At 42.1% G+C, this 18,734-nt stretch overlaps 1 protein-coding gene across 3 annotated transcripts in view; it reads right to left on the reverse strand.

The window, feature by feature from the left end:
* The window catches only part of LOC106609114 (copine-8), a 129,970-nt gene that overhangs the window by 16,273 nt on the left and 94,963 nt on the right, over window positions 1–18,734 (reverse strand). The window contains exons 8-14 of one of the 3 annotated variants that reach the window (XM_014207545.3): window positions 16,610–16,713; window positions 14,662–14,766; window positions 12,582–12,623; window positions 10,405–10,480; window positions 8,873–8,926; window positions 8,682–8,743; window positions 1,196–1,210 (exon numbers count right to left, since the gene is read on the reverse strand). In XM_014207545.3, the coding sequence (XP_014063020.1) occupies window positions 1,196–1,210; window positions 8,682–8,743; window positions 8,873–8,926; window positions 10,405–10,480; window positions 12,582–12,623; window positions 14,662–14,766; window positions 16,610–16,713 (458 nt within the window). The other 2 variants (XM_014207548.3, XM_082977607.1) reach the window with 2 other exon arrangements.

Genomic DNA, 18,734 nt, shown 5'->3' on the forward strand with positions numbered 1-18,734 from the left:
TAACCCGGAAGCCAGCCGCACCAATGTGTCGGAGGAAACACCGTTCAACTGGCGACCGGAGTCAGCCCGCAGACACCCGGATCGCCACAAGGAGTCACTAGAGCGCGATGAGCCAAGTAAAGCCTCACTGGCCAAACCCTCCCCTAACCCGGACTATGCTGGGCCAATTGTGTGCCTTCCTATGGGACTCCCGGCCATGGTCGGTTGTGGCACAGCCTGGGAATGAACCTGGGTCTGTAGTAACGCCTCTAGCACTCCGCTGCGCCACTCGGGAGGCCCTAGCTTCCAGGAATTGTGTACAGATCCTTAAGGCATGGGGACATACGTAACCATGCTGAAACATGAGGTGATGGAGGTGGATGAATGGCACAACAATGGGCCTCAGAATCTCATCACGGTATCTCTGTGCATTCAAATTGCCATCGACAAAATGCAATTATGTTTGTTTTTCCGTAGCTTATGCCTGCCCATACCATAACACCCCCGCCACCATGGGGCACTCTGTTCACAACGTTGACATCAGCAAACGATGACATACGCGTGGTCTAAGGTTGTGAGGCCGGTTGTACATACTGCAAAATACTCTGAAACAATGTTGGAGGTGGCTTATGGTAGAGATATTAACATTCAATTCTCTGGCAACAGCTCTGGTGGGCAGTCCTGCAGTCAGTATAACAATTGCATGCTCCCTCAAAACTTGAGACATCTGTGGCATTGTGTTGTGTGACAAAACTGCATATTTTAAAGTGGCCTTTATTGTCCCCAGCACAAGGTGCACCTGTGTAATGATCATGCTGTTTAATCAGCTTCTTGATATGCCACACCTGTCAGGTGGATGGAGTATCTTGGCAAAGGAGAAATGCTCCCTAACAGGGATGTAACAGGGATTTGGAACATTACCGGGATCTATATTTCAGCTTATGAAACATGGGACCAACACTTTACATGTTGTGTTTATGTTTTTGTTCAGTGTAGATTATACCTATTAAAGTAACATGCTATTTCTTAACAAACAAGCCAAACAGATGAAGAGACACGAGGGGGTATGAGAAGGCTGTGTGAGAAGAGCTCAGCATGAAGCAGTTATTATGAAACATGAGCACTATAGTCCATTATCATCCATTTAGGCTTCAAACAGCAAAAACATCGCTTTCCACTTCATTTAGTCACACAAACGTCAGGGTACACCACTTACCCTCCTTGGCCCACTCTGTCAAAAAACATAGAATGTTGGGAGTTAGGAAAGTGCTTTTTATTCTACAACATTCAGAAGGACCTAGTTTTGTGTATGCATTTTACATAAGCAGAGTAAAAAAGTAAACTCCTGCCTCCTACACACGTCTCCAGGTACACTGGTAACCTCCATCACACTCATACACATTAAACCACATAAATATACACTGAGTGTACAAACATTAACAACACCTTCTTCATATTGAGTTGCCCACATCCTCCATGGACTACAAGATGTCGGAAGCGTTCCACAGGAACTTCCCACAGTTGTGTCAAGATGGCTGGATGTCCTTAGGGAGGTGGACCATTCTTGGTACACACAGGAAACCGTTGAGCGTGAAAATCCCAGCAGCGTTGTAGTTCTTGAAACAAACCGGTGCGCCTGGCACCTACTACCATACCCAGTTGAAAGGCATTTAAATATTTTGTCTTGCCCACTCACCCTCTGAATGGCACACATACACAATCCATGTTTCAATTGTCTCAAGGTTTAAACATCCTTCTTTATCCTATTTCCTCCTCTTCATCTACCGTACACTGACTGAAGTGGATTTAACAAGTGACATGAATAGGGGTCATGGTTTTCACCTGGTCCGTCTACATCTTGGAAAGAGCAGGTGTTCTTAATGTTCTGTGTTTTGTGCAGGATCAATTCAGTGATGGTCACACCTCCATATCACTGTGGACAACGGCCATTGTGTTACATACAGTCAGGTGCATAATTACTGGCACCCTTGATAAAGATGAGCAAAAAATACTGTATACAATAAATCATACAAATACTGAGCTACTGTATATTCTATGCAAAAAAATTCTGGGGATATTATTTTATAGGAATGCAATATCTCAGAGAAATAGATTTCGTGACCATAGCACCAATGCCGTTTATCAAACTCCAGGTGGTGCTTTGCAGTGGCGTGTCCAGAACAAGTATTAGCATACAGCAGTAAATTCACTTGAAAGTGCCCTACAGAGTGCGAGTTATACTGTAACATTCGAGGAGTCTCTTTTTTTTTACGGGACCTCCTGTGTGTTTTTTTAATGGGTTTTATAGTAAAGACATGTACAGTTGAAGTCGGAAGTTTACATACACCTTAGCCAAATACAATTAAACTCAGTTTTTCACAATTCCTGACATTTAACCCTAGTAAAAATACCCTATCTTAGGTCAGTTAGGATCACCACTTTATTTTAAGAACCTGAAATGTCAGAATAATAGTAGAGAGAATGATTTATTTCAGCTTTTATTTCTTTCATCACATTCCCAGTGGGTCAGAAGTATACATACACTCAATTAGAATTTGGTAGCATTGCCTTTAAATTGTTGAACAAGGGTCAAACGTTTTGGGTAGCCTTCCACAAGCTTCCCACAATAAGTTGGCTGAATTTTGGCCCATTCCTCCTGACAGAGCTGGTGTAAAAGTCAGGATTATAGGCCTCCTTGCTCGCACACGCCTTTTCAGTTCTGCCCACACATTTTCTATGGGATTGAGGTCAGGGCTTTGTGATGGCCACTCCAATACCTTGACTTTGTTGTCCTTAAGCCATTTTGCCACAACATTGGAAGTATGCTTGGGGTCATTGTCCATTTGGAAGATACATTTGCGACCAAGCTTTAACTTCCTGACTGATGTCTTGAGATGTTGCTTCAATATACCCACAAAATTTTCCTCCCTCACGATGCTATCTATTTTGTGAAGTGCACCAGTCCCTCCTGCAGCAAAGCACCCCCACAACATGATGATGCCATCCCCCGTGCTTCACGGTTGGGATGGTGTTCTTCAGCTTGCAAGCCTCCCCCCTTTTCCTCCAAACATAACGATGGTCATTATGGCCATAATGGCCATTTTTGTTTCATCAGACCAGAGGACATTTCTCCAAAAAGTACGATCTTTGTTCCCATGTGCAGTTGCAAACCGTAGTCTGGCTTTTTTATGAAGGTTTTGGAGCAGTGGCTTCTTCCTTGCTGAGCGGCCTTTTAGGTTATGTCGATATAGGACTCATTTTACTTTGGATATAGATACCTTTGGTACCGGTTTCCTCCAGGATCTTCACAAGGTCCTTTGCTGTTGTTCTGGGATTGAGTTGCACTTTTCGCACCAAAGTACGTTCATCTCTAGAAGACAAAACGCGTCTCCTTCCTGAGCGGTAGGACGGCTGCATGGTCCCATGGTGTTTATACTTGCGTACTAGTGTTTGTACAGATGAACGTGGTACCTTCAGACATTTGGAAATTGCTCCCAAGGATGAACCAGACTTGTGGAGGTCTACCATTTTCTTCTGAGGTATTGGCTGATTTCTTTTGATTTTCCCATGATGTCAAGCAAAGAGGCACTGAGTTTGAAGGTAGGCCTTGAAACATATCCACAGGTACACCTCCAATTGACTCAAATTATGTCAATTAGCCTATCAGAAGCTTCTAAAGCCATGACATCATTTTCTGGAATTTTCCAAGCTGTTTCACTTCTATGGGCTAGGTGGGACGCCTAGTGTGTACCACCCGCGGTACACACTATCAACAGCCAGTGAAATAGCATGGCGCGAAATAGAAAACAGCAAAAATCTCATAATTTCATTTTTTCAAACAATCAACTATTTTACACCATTTTAAAGATAAACTTCTCGTTAATCTAACCACATTGTCTGATTTCAAAAAGGCTTTACGGCGAAAGCATAAAATTAGATTATGTTAGGACATAAACTTCACAAGAAAAACCACACAGCCATTTTCCAAGCAAGGACATGCATCACAAAAACCAAAAATACAGCTAAAATATTCACTAACCTTTGATCTTCATCAGATGGCACTCATAGAACTTCATGTTACACAATACATGTATGTTTTGCTCGATAAAGTTCATATTTATATCCAAAAACCCCATTTTACATTGGCGCGTGATGTTCAGAAAATGTATACCCACCAAAACCTCCGGTGAATGAGCACATCAATTTACAAAAATACTCATCATAAACGTTGATAAAATTTACAACAGTTATTGAAAGAATTATAGATATACTTCTCCTTAATGCAACCGCTGTGTCAGATTTTAAAATAGCTTTACGGAGAATGCACATTTTTCAATATTCTGAGTACATAGCTCAACCATCAAAGCAAGCTATACAGATACCCGCCAAGTTCTGGGGTCAACTAAACTCAGAATTAGTGTTATAAATATTCTCTTACCTTTGCTGATCTTCGTCAGAATGCACTCCCCGGACTCCTACTTCCACAAGAAATGTTCTTTTTGTTCAAAATACTCCATATTTATCTCCAAATACCTTTTGTTCGTGCGTTCAGATCACTATCCAAAGGCATAACGCGCGAGCGTAAATCCAGACACGAAAAGTCAAATAGTTCCATTACCGTTCATAGAAAACATTTCAAACGTTGTTTACCATCTATCCTTATGGTCTTTTTAACATAAAACATTGATGATATTCCAACCGGACAATAGCGTATTCATTACAGCGGAAAAAGAAGGAGCGGCACACCAAACGTGCCAGCACAGTAAACAACTCACTGGTCCCAGGCATTCCACTCATTGAATGAGCTACTATTCTCTGCCCAGTAACAGGAGACGCATGAAACAAGTTTCTAAAGACTGTTGACAGCCAATGGAAGCCTTAGGAAGTGCAACTTGACCCCACAGACACTGTAGTTTCGATAGGGATTCCAAAGAAGAACTACAATTCTCAGATTTCCCACTTCCTGGTTGGATTTTTCTCAGGTTTTTGCCTGCCATATGAGTTCTGTTATACTCACAGACATCATTCAAACAGTTTTAGAAACTTCAGAGTGTTTTCTATCCAAATCTACTAATAATATGCACATAATTGACTCTAGGCCCGAGTATTAGGCAGTTTACTCTGGGCACGCTTTTCATCCGAAAATGAAAATACTGCCCCCTATACCTTAAAAAGTTAAAGGCACAGTCAACTTAGTGTATGTAAACTTCTGACCCACTGGAATTGTGATACAGTGAATTATAAGTGAAATAATCTGTCTGTAAACAATTGTTGTAAAACTTACTTGTGTCATGCACAAAGTGGATGTCCTAACCAACTTGCAAAAAGTACAGTTTGTTGACAAGAAATTTGTGGAGTGGTTGAAAAACAAGTTATTGACTCCAACCTAAGTGTATGTAAACTTCCGACTTCAACTGTATGTTGTGTGGTAAGCTGTTAGTAGCCCATGTGCCTCACCCGAATAATTTGGTCTATTTTCACCTCTTAATTTCACCTACGTTACTGTTCTGACTCGGTGGTGCATGTGTAGCCTATAACCTGTTTTTGAGAAATGTATTCATCTAATATTGTAAGAGGTTTCATTGTCTGCTTATATGCCCCTTTAATTTATCCTACGGTTCTGACTTGGTGTACAGGGAAAATACTGTAAGAGCAGCCCATGTTCTGCATTCTGTCACTGTACATTTCAAAAGTGCTGAACACAGTTATATTGACTACGTCTGTCTTAGCTCACTCATTAATCTTAATCGAAATTACAGAATGGCTCTTATGCGCACATCATTCCCTTAAGCCATAGTTTCTACATCTCAACTGTCAGTAGAAACCACATTTGTTTAAGCAAGTCAGCCATATCAGCTATGTTTTTTAAAAAGGCAGTAAACGAGGCTGAAAGAACTGTTTCGCTGCCAGACAAGGCTCTGCTGATAGCCAGGTGTAGCGGTGGTAAGGATTCACTCCATTGTGCTGAAAAGAAAGCTCTGTTGTTGGGACAGCTTTATGTAGGCCCTAACAGTTTGTGGGCACCGCTTGTCGTCGTTAAAGTGCAATTAATGGATGGTTTAGTGTTGTGTTGTGTAGTGGCTTTGCTGGTATGCATCTAAAAAAAAAATTGGAGTTTGCCCCACCAAGATTTACATGCTAAAATCGCCACTGAACCTGACAGTGCTTGAGAGGATCTGCAAAGAAAAATGGGAGAAACTCCCCAAATACAGGTGTGCCAAGCTTGTAGCATCATACCCAGGAAGACTCAAGGCTGTAATCACTGCCAAAGGTGCTTCAACAAAGTACTGAGTAAAGGGTCTGAATACTTATGTAAATGTAATATTATTTTTTTTTATATACATTTGCAAACATTTCTAATAATGCATTTTTGCTTTGTCATTATGGGGTATTGTGTGTAGATTGATGAGGGAAATTGTTTTTTTAAATCAATTTTTAAATAAGGCTGTAAAGTAACAAAATGTGGAAAAAGTCAAGGGGTCTGAATACTTTCCAAATGCATTGTAGATGTACCGTTTACACCTTCTGTACCATGTGCATCTGACGAAAAAACGTATTTTATATAGTGTATGTTTACCACAGATGGTAATGTGACGAACAACACGACCTGTACCAAAGTCAGATTAGGATATAGGCCAAGGACTAGATAAAGTGTATTTTTACTTTGAGTTTTTCCTTATTGCAGGCTACTACTTTCACCACTTTGGTTGTTTACTACACTACCTTATTATCTCTGTTTAGCACATGATCTCACATGTGAATCCTTAAAGAGATGGGTGGGGCTAAGGCTTAAGAGGATGTGAATTATGCTAAATGGGTGTAGACAAAGAAAAGGGCCATTTCCTCAAAATTGGGGTTTATCAACTTTCAAATCAGAAGTGGGGTTTATCAACTTTCAAATCACTCCATTGTAGTGCATGGTATATCATTTTCTAGCTCTGAGTCTCTACTTTTATTGAATGTAAAAACACAATTTCAAATGTTGCTACATAAGACCAAATCAGTCACAAAAATATAAACACAACATGCAAAGTGCTCATGTTTCATGAGCTGAAATAAATGAGCCCTAAAATTTTCCACACACATAAAAAAGCTTATTTCTCTCAAATTAGTGAGCATTTACATCAAGATAATCCATCCACCTGACAGGTGTGGCATATCAAGAAGTTGATTAAACAGCATGATCATTACACAGGTGCACCTTGTGCTGGGGACAATAAAATGACACTAAAATGCCACAGATATCTCAAGTTTTGAGGGCACTGCAGGAATGTTTACCAGGAACTGGTCCAGATAATTTAATGTTAATTTCTCTACCATAAGCCATAAATGTAGATCTCGCATGGAAAGGTCAGTGACCTCAGCCTCTGGCTTGTCCTGTATTACTCATATATGATGGGAGGAGAGACCTCCCACCTCTATATACATGTAGATACATCAGCTGTCTCATTGACTGGGGCTGTGAAGACATTCACTGTTATTTATAGGGCTGGGACAATTTACCAGTATTGCAATACTTTTTCCATGGCAACATTTTTTACACGAAGCAGACCAAACTCTTTGGTCCTTTAAACACCTCCTGTGTGCCAAATATTGTGTGCTATAATAAATAAATGTGAAAATAAATAAATGTGACTCTGGATGACAACACAATGATGTTTGTTTCCAACATTAGGGCCGTTTTCCTAAAGAAGTCAAATTTTCTTCATATTTTGTTTCCTTGCCACCACACAAACAAGTATCGTGATACTGGTATTGTCCCGGCCCTAGTTATTTATATATTCATTAACATGTATTTTACAATTTATGTTGACTGAGAACACATTCACAGCAGTAACCTGAGGATAGATTCACATACAGCACATGACTACACTTCCTGAACTATATACGTAGGAGGGTCAGTGTAAGTGATGATTACCCCTCAGCTCACCCTCAGGCGACAGCTCAAAACAGGACCAACTTCCTACATGTCAGACTGTATAGGACTACATGCCGAGAGGAAAGAGCTCCATATCAATGAGATGTTGTGCTTGATTGAACAAAAACTCCCCTCTCCTCCTCTGACTGCCATTGACAATGGAAACGCTCAACGAAATACTGAGAGAGCTCTGACTGTGTAAGGGTCAATGCACCACATGTTATTCTGCTACCCTCCCTACCCACCCTTGTTGTACAATACTACACATGATCCATGACCTTTAGATGAGAAGTGTCAAAATGGCCATTCTGTGTCTCTGGTTTCTTCACAGACCTCTCTCACTCTCTTTCTCTCCCTCTCTTTCTGTCTCTCTGATTTTCTGACTCTCTCCATCTCGGTCTCTCTACACCTTTCCCTCTCCTCTTGCTTCACCGTTCGACCCATGCTCTGGAGTGCAAGCCTGACTAGCCTTCCGCTGTGAGTCTTATGAAAGTCAGAAAGTGTGTGTGGGCGAGCATTCCGCTACGCACCACTGCACACACTCAGCCACCATCACCCATTCAGCCATGGACTAGAGGGCCGGAATGAACACACATACAGTTCACTCTCCTCACATCCCCCTCCACCGGACTTCACATCTGCACACCTGTCAATCTCTCTCTTTTCTCTCAACTTCTGTCTTTCTCTTTCTTTTCTATATGAATAAACGAGGGAATGCAGGAGTGAGAGGTTCTTTCACTCCGTCTGCATTCACACTGAAGAGAGAGATTGCAGTGTCACTCACCCTCCTTTGATGTAGTCGAGGAAGGTGACTTCTATATCCACCAGGAATGAGAGCAGAGTTACCTGGAGACAATATTGATACAAGGATGGCAGGATGGAACGGGCTTTACAATAAAGACAATGACTAAACCAAGCTCAAATCAACATAAACAAGATAAAAAGAACGGACGGACAGTGTCTGTTGTGGCTTACCGTTCCAGAGTTTAGGTATTTTTTCTTTTTTCCTTTCTTCTTCGGATTTATAACCTGTGGAGAGAACAGCAGAATCATTCAAACATGGAGTTTGATTATAACGCAGTGATATACACATCTCTCTCAAGTGCAGCACACAGTATTTTAATCTGAGCTTTAAGGTGTTAAATTAAACCGAGTGGAGGTCAGGAGGCATCCGATAAGAAGAAAACATCCGATAAGTCCTAAATGGCACTCTATTATTGCCTGGGCCCATAGTGTGCACTATAGTGCACTATAAGGGAAGAGGGTGTTATTTGGGAAGCTGCCCAATTTACACTAGATTTCTAACCCCCTGCATCCTTGGTGGAGATTGGAGGGAATAAGTCAGGAGGGCACATTTGCCTTTGAAGGTGAGGCTAGCTGTTTTATTGCATCGGCTTTATTGCATCTGGCTTGTAAAATAAAATGTATATTAACGTGCCCATCCCCCCCATAAACGCACACACTCGCACGCACACATAGCACAGACACACACACACACACACACAGTAACAGTTGGTTTCCCTTGTGTTGTGTTCAGTAACTGCTCCGGCAAGAGTAGATGTCACATCAAGTCAACAGATTGACAGAGAGGACCAGGGAGACAGGAGCTGCTCACAAGCGGCGTGTTTCACAAGTAAAAGGGAAGATGGTGATCATCGGGCACGATGGACACCCATAAGCAGTGTTTGTGTTTGTTTGTGTGAAGGGGCAATGTGTACAACAGAGATCGGGCCCCATGCTGGGCATTGGGTGATGACAAATGGACGGATGGTTAGGGGAAGGCACACACACGCACACGCACACACACACACACACACACACACACACACACACACACACACACACACGCACACACACACACACACTAGTGATGTAGAACCTCCTCTCCTAAATTGTACAATTTACTGTGGAGGGAAAAAACGAACCAGAGAATATGGGTGGAAGCCAAGAGCTGTGACTTGGGAAATGATGATAGATTCCCATGTCCCAGAATCTTGGATGACAGCACACAATCACGGTGTGGCTGTGTGTCTTCTTTCTCTCATTAGACAAACACCAGCTGCTTAAAATACGGGTCCCCCTGTGTGCTTCCCACTCAGAATATTGTTTTTAATGAACAACTGTTCAGTTCTATCTTAAGAGACGGAGTGTGGAGGCTGGCCATCCATCAAAACTCCCTCACTTTACGTCAAACTCCGTGAATGAAATTCCAGGAGAAATGCCATGAAGAATCGCTCCAGAGGAGATTTACTAAATGTGCTTCTGTGTGGGTGTTAAAAGTATACAGATACATAATATTGCATTCCACCAAGTACACATACATACGTAAACATGACTCATGCACACATGTAGACGCACACATGTAGACACACACAACCACACACACACACACACACACACACACACACACACACACACACACACACACACACACACACACACACACACACACACACACACACACACACACACACACACACACACACACACACACAACACACACTTACCTCATACACATTGAACTGGGACTGGCCTCTGGATAGCTCTCTGTAGCTGGTACTGAACTCTCCTATGAAGTCATGGCTAAGGACACAACGCACAAAACAATCATTAGTAAAATCATAGCATTTCAAAGACACAGCCCACAAAGCACCACTGTTAGTGGCATAAGCCCGATCGACGTGCCTATGAAGAAGTGTATTGCAAAGTATTATAATAGTCTAGTGGATGGAATGAGATCAGTTGAGATCAGTTATTATTAATGAAATCTTAAAGCAATAAAGAGTGAGATAGATAGACATTTAATAATTATTTGAGAGTGATTAAGCAGAGATTTCACTTGTGTTTGTCATACAGCCACTTGAGGGTGGGAAAAAGTATTTGGCCCCTTTCTGATTTTCTCTAGTTTTGATACTGAATGTTATCAGTTCTTCAACGAAAACCTGATATTAGAACCTGAGTTAACAATAAACAAAGTTATGCAACACTCAATTCCCCTGTGTGAAAAAGTAATTGCCCTTTACACTCAATAACTGGTTGTGCCACCTTTAGATGCAGTGATTGCAACTAAATGTTTCCTGTAGTGACTGATCAGTTTCTCATATCGCTGTGGAGGAATTCTGGCCCACTTTTGCATGCAGAACTAATTTAACTCAGCGACATATGTGGGTTTTCAAGCATGAACTGCTCGTTTCAAGTCCTGTCACAACATCTCAATTGGGATTAGGTCTGGACTTTGACTCGGCCATTCCAAAACTTCAAAATGGGTTGCTTTTTTAGCCATTTTCATGTAGACTTGATTGTGTGTTTTGGATCATTGTCTTGCTGCATGACCGTGCTGCGCTTCAGCTCACAGACAGATGGCCTGACATTCTCCTGTAGAATTCTCTGATACAGAGCAGAATTCATGGTTCCTTCTATTAAGGCAAGTCGTCCAGGTCCTGAGGCAGCAAAGAATCCCCAAACCATCACACTACCACCACCATGCTAGACCATTGGTAAGAGGTTCTTACAGTGAAATGCAGTGTTTGGTTTTCGCCAGGCATAATGGGACCCGTGTCGTCCAAAAAGTTTACTCAAGTTTGCCAAAAAGCACCTGGAGGATCAGCAAGACTCTTGGAAGAATGTTCTACGGACAGATGGTTCAAAAGTAACTTCTTGGATGACAAAATTCTCCACAACGACTGATCAACAAGCAGCTAAAGGTGACACAACCAGTTATTAAGTGTGTTGGATTCTGGGGTAAACTTTGAACATTGTTATACTCAGAAGTATAGGAACATTAGTTACAAAAGCGACATAAGGGGTGCCACAATGAAGCTTGGGAGGGGCTGAGTGCAGGGAACACGATCGCATGTGGCAGTACTGATAAGGGGAGAAACCGTTGAAGGATCATGTCACTTAGCTCCCTGCTCAGCAATAATGATGCAATGTTTAGCGATAAGGAGGAGACACGGTTAAGCTTCTTCAGTGTCCGTGACTTATTTACTCAAATTTAGAACCTAACAAGTGTAAGGGGACGATTACTTTTTCACACAGGGACATTGGGTGTTGTACAACTTTGTTTATTAAATAAATGAAATAAGTATGTTATTGTGTGTTATTTGTTTGCTCAGGTTCCCTTTATCTTATATTAGATTTTGGTTGAAGATCCTACCACTTTCAGTGTCAAATATATGCAAAAGTAGAGAAAATCAGAAAGGGGTCAAATACTTTTTCATGGCACTGTATATTCAATGCACTTCCTTAAAATAAAATGAATTCGGAAACAAAGTGTAACCCCTCTACCTGCAAGCAAAGAGAGGTCTGGTAACAATTGACATAACGCCGACGGGTATAAAGAGGCAACGAGACAAAGGGAGTGAGAGCATACCGTAAAGTAATACCCCAGTGCAATAACTTTGCCCACTAAACCCATAATATGAAATGATGACACTCATATCAAGTTGGTGTTTCTTCTACTGCTGCTCCGCCCTTGGCCCTGCCTCTATATTCATGGGCCAATCCAATTCCCCCACTTCAACAACAACATGTCAATGTGTGTTGAATGAATCAGCATCCCCTCCAGCTTCCTTACCTTCTAGAAATATAGATTAGGATTAGTTAAAGTATCCTAATTTAGATAACGCAGTGATTACATCACGCTAATGAAGGTGCTTTTCAATTAAGACTCAAATTAAATTACCTTCCATCTCTTTCCCAGTCGTAGCATTCTATCTTGATCGTTCTAGTAGGGTGAACAAAAATGTATATATTAGAAACAGATTTATTCAGTTTAACAGGACAATTATCAGCAGAATCTATGATCATGGCATTGTACATTCCCACCAAACAAGTTTCAAGTTCAAATGTATACTATTCTGAAGGAGGATCGTTTATAGTAATCTATATCATGTCTATATTAGTTTCCAAAATAGCGAACGTTAGAGAGAGAAAAGCAGTGCTCTTCCACCATCATCCAATCCCCTCAAACTGAAGAATCGTTTTCCCCTGACAAGTGGCCATTTCCCTTCACCAGAGCCAAGAGATAAGTAGTTGACTGTGGCTATGCGTATTTCACCGAGCACCAATTTCACCTGTCTCAATTTCACCTCTCTTTTCAGATGAGAAAAAAGAAAATAATGAACAGATGCTTAGATGAAAAGGTAATCGTTAGTTCTAGATTACCACCGGGTGAGAAGTCACAGGTTAATGAGTTTCCCGAAGGGGTTCGTAAGGGGGTATGATGATAAGAGCACACTCCGGCATTGTCAGAGCACAAAGACACACACACACACACACACACACACACACACACACACACACACACACACACCACACACACACACACACACACACACACACACACACACACACACACACACACACACACACACACACACACACACACACAGGCTCTGCTCAGCCTCCTACTAAATGGAGTGAAGGATGAGCCCATCACCATTCATCTAAGCTGACTAGATAAAGGAGATAAAGCCATCCAGCCCTACAATAATCTACCAGAACACCGCCCCTGAGTCCTGAGGGAGGGAGTCCTGCACTGCGACCCAAATGGCACCCATTTGGGATGCACATCTACTATAGAGGAGGACAGCACGGGGGATGACCGCTCATACTAACAGCAGTGAACTTCATTAACTACCTCACTGGAAAACAATTACTGTGTTGAAGCGCAACCTAAAGATGCTCTGAGGACACAACAGGAGCGATGAGTTGACAGGACCAGACAATGGGTTTGCTGCTCCTTCTGTAGTCCCCGAGGTGGCGGGAGAAAGTGTGTATGTGTGTGTGTGTGAGAGTGTGTGTGTCTCTAACAAGGGCCCATCAGCGGTGGTACTATCAGCAGGGGGACACAGCTCTCCATTGTGAGCGTTCTCTCGTGGCTCTCGTCCTGCCTCTCCCTTATCTCTCATCCCAGACCCCCAGAGACTCGCACTCTCGCTGTGTGTGTGTGCGTAAATCAATGTATATGTATGTGTGTGTGTGTGTGTATAAGCGCTCATTCGCGTGCTTCCTTGGCTCCCCACACACTGATAACAATGAGCTCTCTCTAACTAACCTCCTAACAACTCAGACAGAGCCAGGGCCCAGCTCTGTTCCAATCAATGCAGCCTGACTAGCTCAGACCATCCATCTGGGGCTTTGTGCCTTATCACTGGCAAACAAGCCCGCTGACAACTGGAGATGAATACAAACACAATCCCTAAAATGGGATTGCAGAGTGACACACACACACACATTGTCCTTTACATTACGCACACATGCACACACACACTGGGAATTTCAAACTTGGGGGTGAAAAACTATTGCAGCGCTTCTTACACCCTGGATTTAAGGGCCATTACATTTGAGTGAGGGGATGACACCTGTCTGTCAGTCAGGCATGTGAATAGACTACTCCACTGAGGGAGAAAGATGATTGCAGAGAGGAAGGCTATTCATAAGCAGACCAAGCATTAATTTCTCCTTTGGAGTTCATTATAATAGCTTCCGTATGCATTTAATAGGTTCACAACCAACTTAGCAACCAAGGAATTCCATGCATGCATGGTGATTCTTATAAAGTCCATCAAAAAAATATTTTCTCCTCTTGCAGATTAGATCCTGTTACAAAATCATTTTTACAAAGCACTCAAATTGTAAAAAAAATGATTATCACCATGGCCCTCACACACTTCAGCAAAACAGTTAATGCCAGTTTAATCTTGCTGACCACATTACACACACATGCGCACAGACACACACGTAGACACACACACACTGACCTGTCGTAGTCTCCATTGCAAAGTGCTCTGACAGGTATCTTGAAGGCCTGCCACACTGGGTTAAGTGTGTTCTTCACCACCTCTGTCTTATGGCAGATTGTGAACCTGGAGAAACACAGCGACAAGACAAGCCATACACTTATCAATGGATCAATAATCACTGGACAATATTCCTTTCACTGTTCGTCTCTATGTCTGTCTCTCTCTCTCTCTCTCTCTCTCTCTCTCTCTCTCTCTCTCTCTCTCTCTCTCTCTCTCTCTCTCTCTCTCTCTCTCTCTCTCTCTCTCTCTCTCTCTCTCTCTCTCTCTCTCTCTCTCTCTCTCTCTCTCTCTCTCTCTCTCTCTCTCTCTCTCTCTCTCTCTCTCTCTCTCTCTCTCTCTCTCTCTCTCTCTCTCTCTCTCTCTCTCTCTCTATGCAAAGTTATAGTTAGCGAGACAAACTATCTTCTCAAGTTTAAACGTCTCTCTTTGACTCTCAGCTCCCGCAGATCTTTCTTCCCCCCCAAGAAGATAAATTGCACTCATTTAGTGATACAAATCTCTAAGACATTGATTCCTTTTTTCCATACTTTGCCAAAATATCAAGCGATAAAAAACATTTCAAATGTCATCATGATAACCGGCACAAAAAAATATCTGTTTCAGTTCTAAGAGCAATTACCATCAACTGAGGAATTCTCAGTATAATCATCATTCGCTGCAAAAGTAAATGGTTTTAAAGTGAATATAGTGCAGTGTGGAATATGAGTTCAGAGAGCTTCACCTTCCATTAACTGATAGTGAGAAAGAGTGAGAGCGAGAGAGAGAGGATTGACCCCTGTACAGAGAGGTCAGGGGGGCAATAGGGAGCTTTCCCTCCAACCACTGCTCCCTCTAGGTCATGTCCTCTCTGCTCTGCCGGCTGTAACGTGTGTGTGTGTGTGTGTGTGTGTGTGTGTGTGTGTGTGTGTGTGTGTGTGTGTGTGTGTGTGTGTGTGTGTGTGTGTGTGTGTGTGTGTGTGTGTGTGTGTGTGTGTGATTAAGCCTCGCCTCAGAGGATAAAGCCTCAGCCTCCAGTATTTACGCTGCAGTAGTTTATGTGTCGGGTGGGCTAGGGTCAGTCTGTTATATCTGGAGTATTTCTCCTGTGTGAATTTAAGTATGCTCTCTCTAATTCTCTCTCTCTTTCTCTCTCTCTTTCTCTCTCTCGGAGGACCTGAGCCCTAGGACCATGCATCAGGACTACCTGGCCTGATGACTCCTTGCTGTCCCCAGTCCACCTGCCCGTGCTGCTGCTCCAGTTTCAACTGATCTGCCTGCGGCTATGGATCCCTGACCTGTTCACCGGACGTGCTACCTGTCCCAGACCTGCTGTTTTCAACTCTCTAGAGACAGCAGGAGCGGTAGAGATACTCTGAATGATCGGCTATGAAAAGCCGACTGACATTTACTCATGAGGTGCTGACCTGTTGCACCCTCGACAACCACTGTGATTATTATTATTTGATCCTGCTGGTCATCTATAAACATTTGAACATCTTGGCCATGTTCTCTTATAATCTCCACCCAGCACAGCCAGAAGAGGACTGGCCACCCCTCATAGCCTGGTTCCCCTCTAGGTTTCTTCCTATGTTCTGGCCTTTCTAGGGAGTTTTTCCTAGCCACCGTGCATCTACACCTGCATTGCTTGCTGTTTGGGGTTTTAGGCTGGGTTTCTGTACAGCACTTTGTGACATCAGCTGATGTAAGAAGGGCATTACAAATAAATTTGATTGATTGATTGAGTAGACCTACTTATCTGACCTGTGTTGATGAGAGAGAGCATACACACACACAAACCAACAAAGAGAGGCAAGGTTGTTTACCTAAAGGAATTCAATGGAATCTAATTTCCCTCAGATCGCGGGACTGATGAATGGAATTGAATGGAGGAGAGGATCTGAAGAAGGGGTAGGTAAAGTATACTCACGTGCCGTCTTCATTGCTGCGGTAGAAGACGAGGAAAGGGTCTGACTTGCCGAAGAAATCTTTCTTGTCCAGTTTATTCCCACAGAACTGCATCATCACTGACTCCTACAGTAACAGAGAGAGACATTGAGACTAGAGGTCGACCGATTAATCGGAATGGCCGATTAATTAGGGCCGATTTCAAGTTTTCATAATAATAACAGTATTTTTGGCCACCGATTTGCCTATTATTATTTTTTTATTTAATTTTTACACCTTTATTTAACTAGGCAAGTAAGATTAAGAACAAATTCTTATTTTCAATGACGGCCTAGGAACGGGGGTTAACTGCCTTGTTCAGGGGGGATTTAGGGATTCGTTTTTGCAACCTTCCGGTCACTAGTCCAATGCTCTAACCACCTGCCTTACATTGCACTCCACGAGGAGCCTGCATGGCAGGCTGACTACCTGTTACGCGAGGGCAGCAAGAAGCCAAGGTAAGTTGCTAGCTAGCATTAAACTTATCTTATAAAATACTATCAATCTAAACATAATCACTAGTTAACTACACATGGTTGATGATATTACTAGTTTATCTAACGTGTCCTGCGTTGCATATAATCGATGCGGTGCCTGTTAATTTCTCATCGAATCACAGTCTATTTCGACAAACGGGTGATGATTTAACAAGCGCATTTGCGAAAAAAGCACTGTCGTTGCACCAATGTACCTAACCATAAAAATCAATGCCTTTCTTTAAAGGCCGTAATTAATTTGCCAGAATTGTACATAATTATGACATAACATTGAAGGTTGTACAATGTAACAGGAATATTTAGACTTAGGGATGCCATCCGTAAGATAAAATACTGAACGGTTCCGTATTTCACTGAAATAATAAACGTTTCGTTTTCGAAATGATCGTTTCCGAATTCGACCATATTAATGACCAATTAATGGCTCGTATTTCTGTGTGTTATTATGTTATAATTAAGTCTATGATTTGATAGAGCAGTCTGACTGAGCGATGGTAGGCAGCAGCAGGCTCATAAGCATTCATTCAAACAGCACCTTCGTGCATTTTGCCAGCAGCTCTTCGCAATTCTTCAAGCATTGTGCTGTTTATGACTTCAAGCCTATCAACCCCCGAGATTAGGCTGGTGTAACCCATGTGAAATGGCTAGCTAGTTAGCGGGTGCGCACTAATAGCGTTTCAAACGTCACTCGCGCTGAGACTTGGGAGTGGTTGTTCCCCTTGCTCTACATGGGTAACGCTGCTTCGAGGGTGGCTGTTGTCGATGTGTTCCTGGTTCCAGCCCAGGTAGGAGCGAGGAGAGGTACGGAAGCTATACTGTTACACTGGCAATACTAAAGTGCCTATAAGAACATCCAATAGTCAAAGGTATATGAAATACAAATGGTATAGAGAGAAATAGTCCTATAATTCCTATAATAACTACAACCTAAAACTTCTTACCTGGGAATATTGAAGACTCATGTTCAAAGGAACCACCAGCTTTCATATGTTCTCATGTTCTGAGCAAGGAACTTAAACGTTAGCTTTTTTACATGGCGTATTGCACTTTTACTTTCTTCTCCAACACTTTGTTTTTGCATTATTTAAACCAAATTGAACATGTTTCATTATTTATTTGAGGCTAAATTGATTTTATTGATGTATTATATTAAGTTAAAATAAGTGTTCATTCAGTATTGTTGTAATTGTCATTATTACAAATAAATCAATTAAAAAAAAAGATCGGCCTATTAATCGGTATCGGCTATTTTTGGTCCTCCAACAAATGGTATTGGTATCGGCGTTGAAAAATCATAATCGGTCGACCTCTAATCGAGACTGATGAAACTGACAGCACAGCTCAGTATTCACTGCGGATACTGGTGAGAGACTTCTGATAGTAGATGCAGACATTAATGCAGATCAGTCAACAGTAACATTACAGGACACAGCTCAGGGCAACTCTACTCAGCATCAAGGTGAGAGTAATATCCTATGATAGTAAATCCATAACAATATAATTTAATGTATATGCCATGGCGAAGTGTTTATTGATTGATGTTGTTATGTGGGTATGATGTACAGTGCCTTGCAAAAGTATTCATCCCCCTTGGTGTTTTTCCTATTTTGT

Source organism: Salmo salar, chromosome 07 (assembly GCF_965601325.2).
Source record: "Salmo salar chromosome 07, fSalSal1, whole genome shotgun sequence".
NCBI classification, from domain to species: domain Eukaryota; kingdom Metazoa; phylum Chordata; class Actinopteri; order Salmoniformes; family Salmonidae; genus Salmo; species Salmo salar.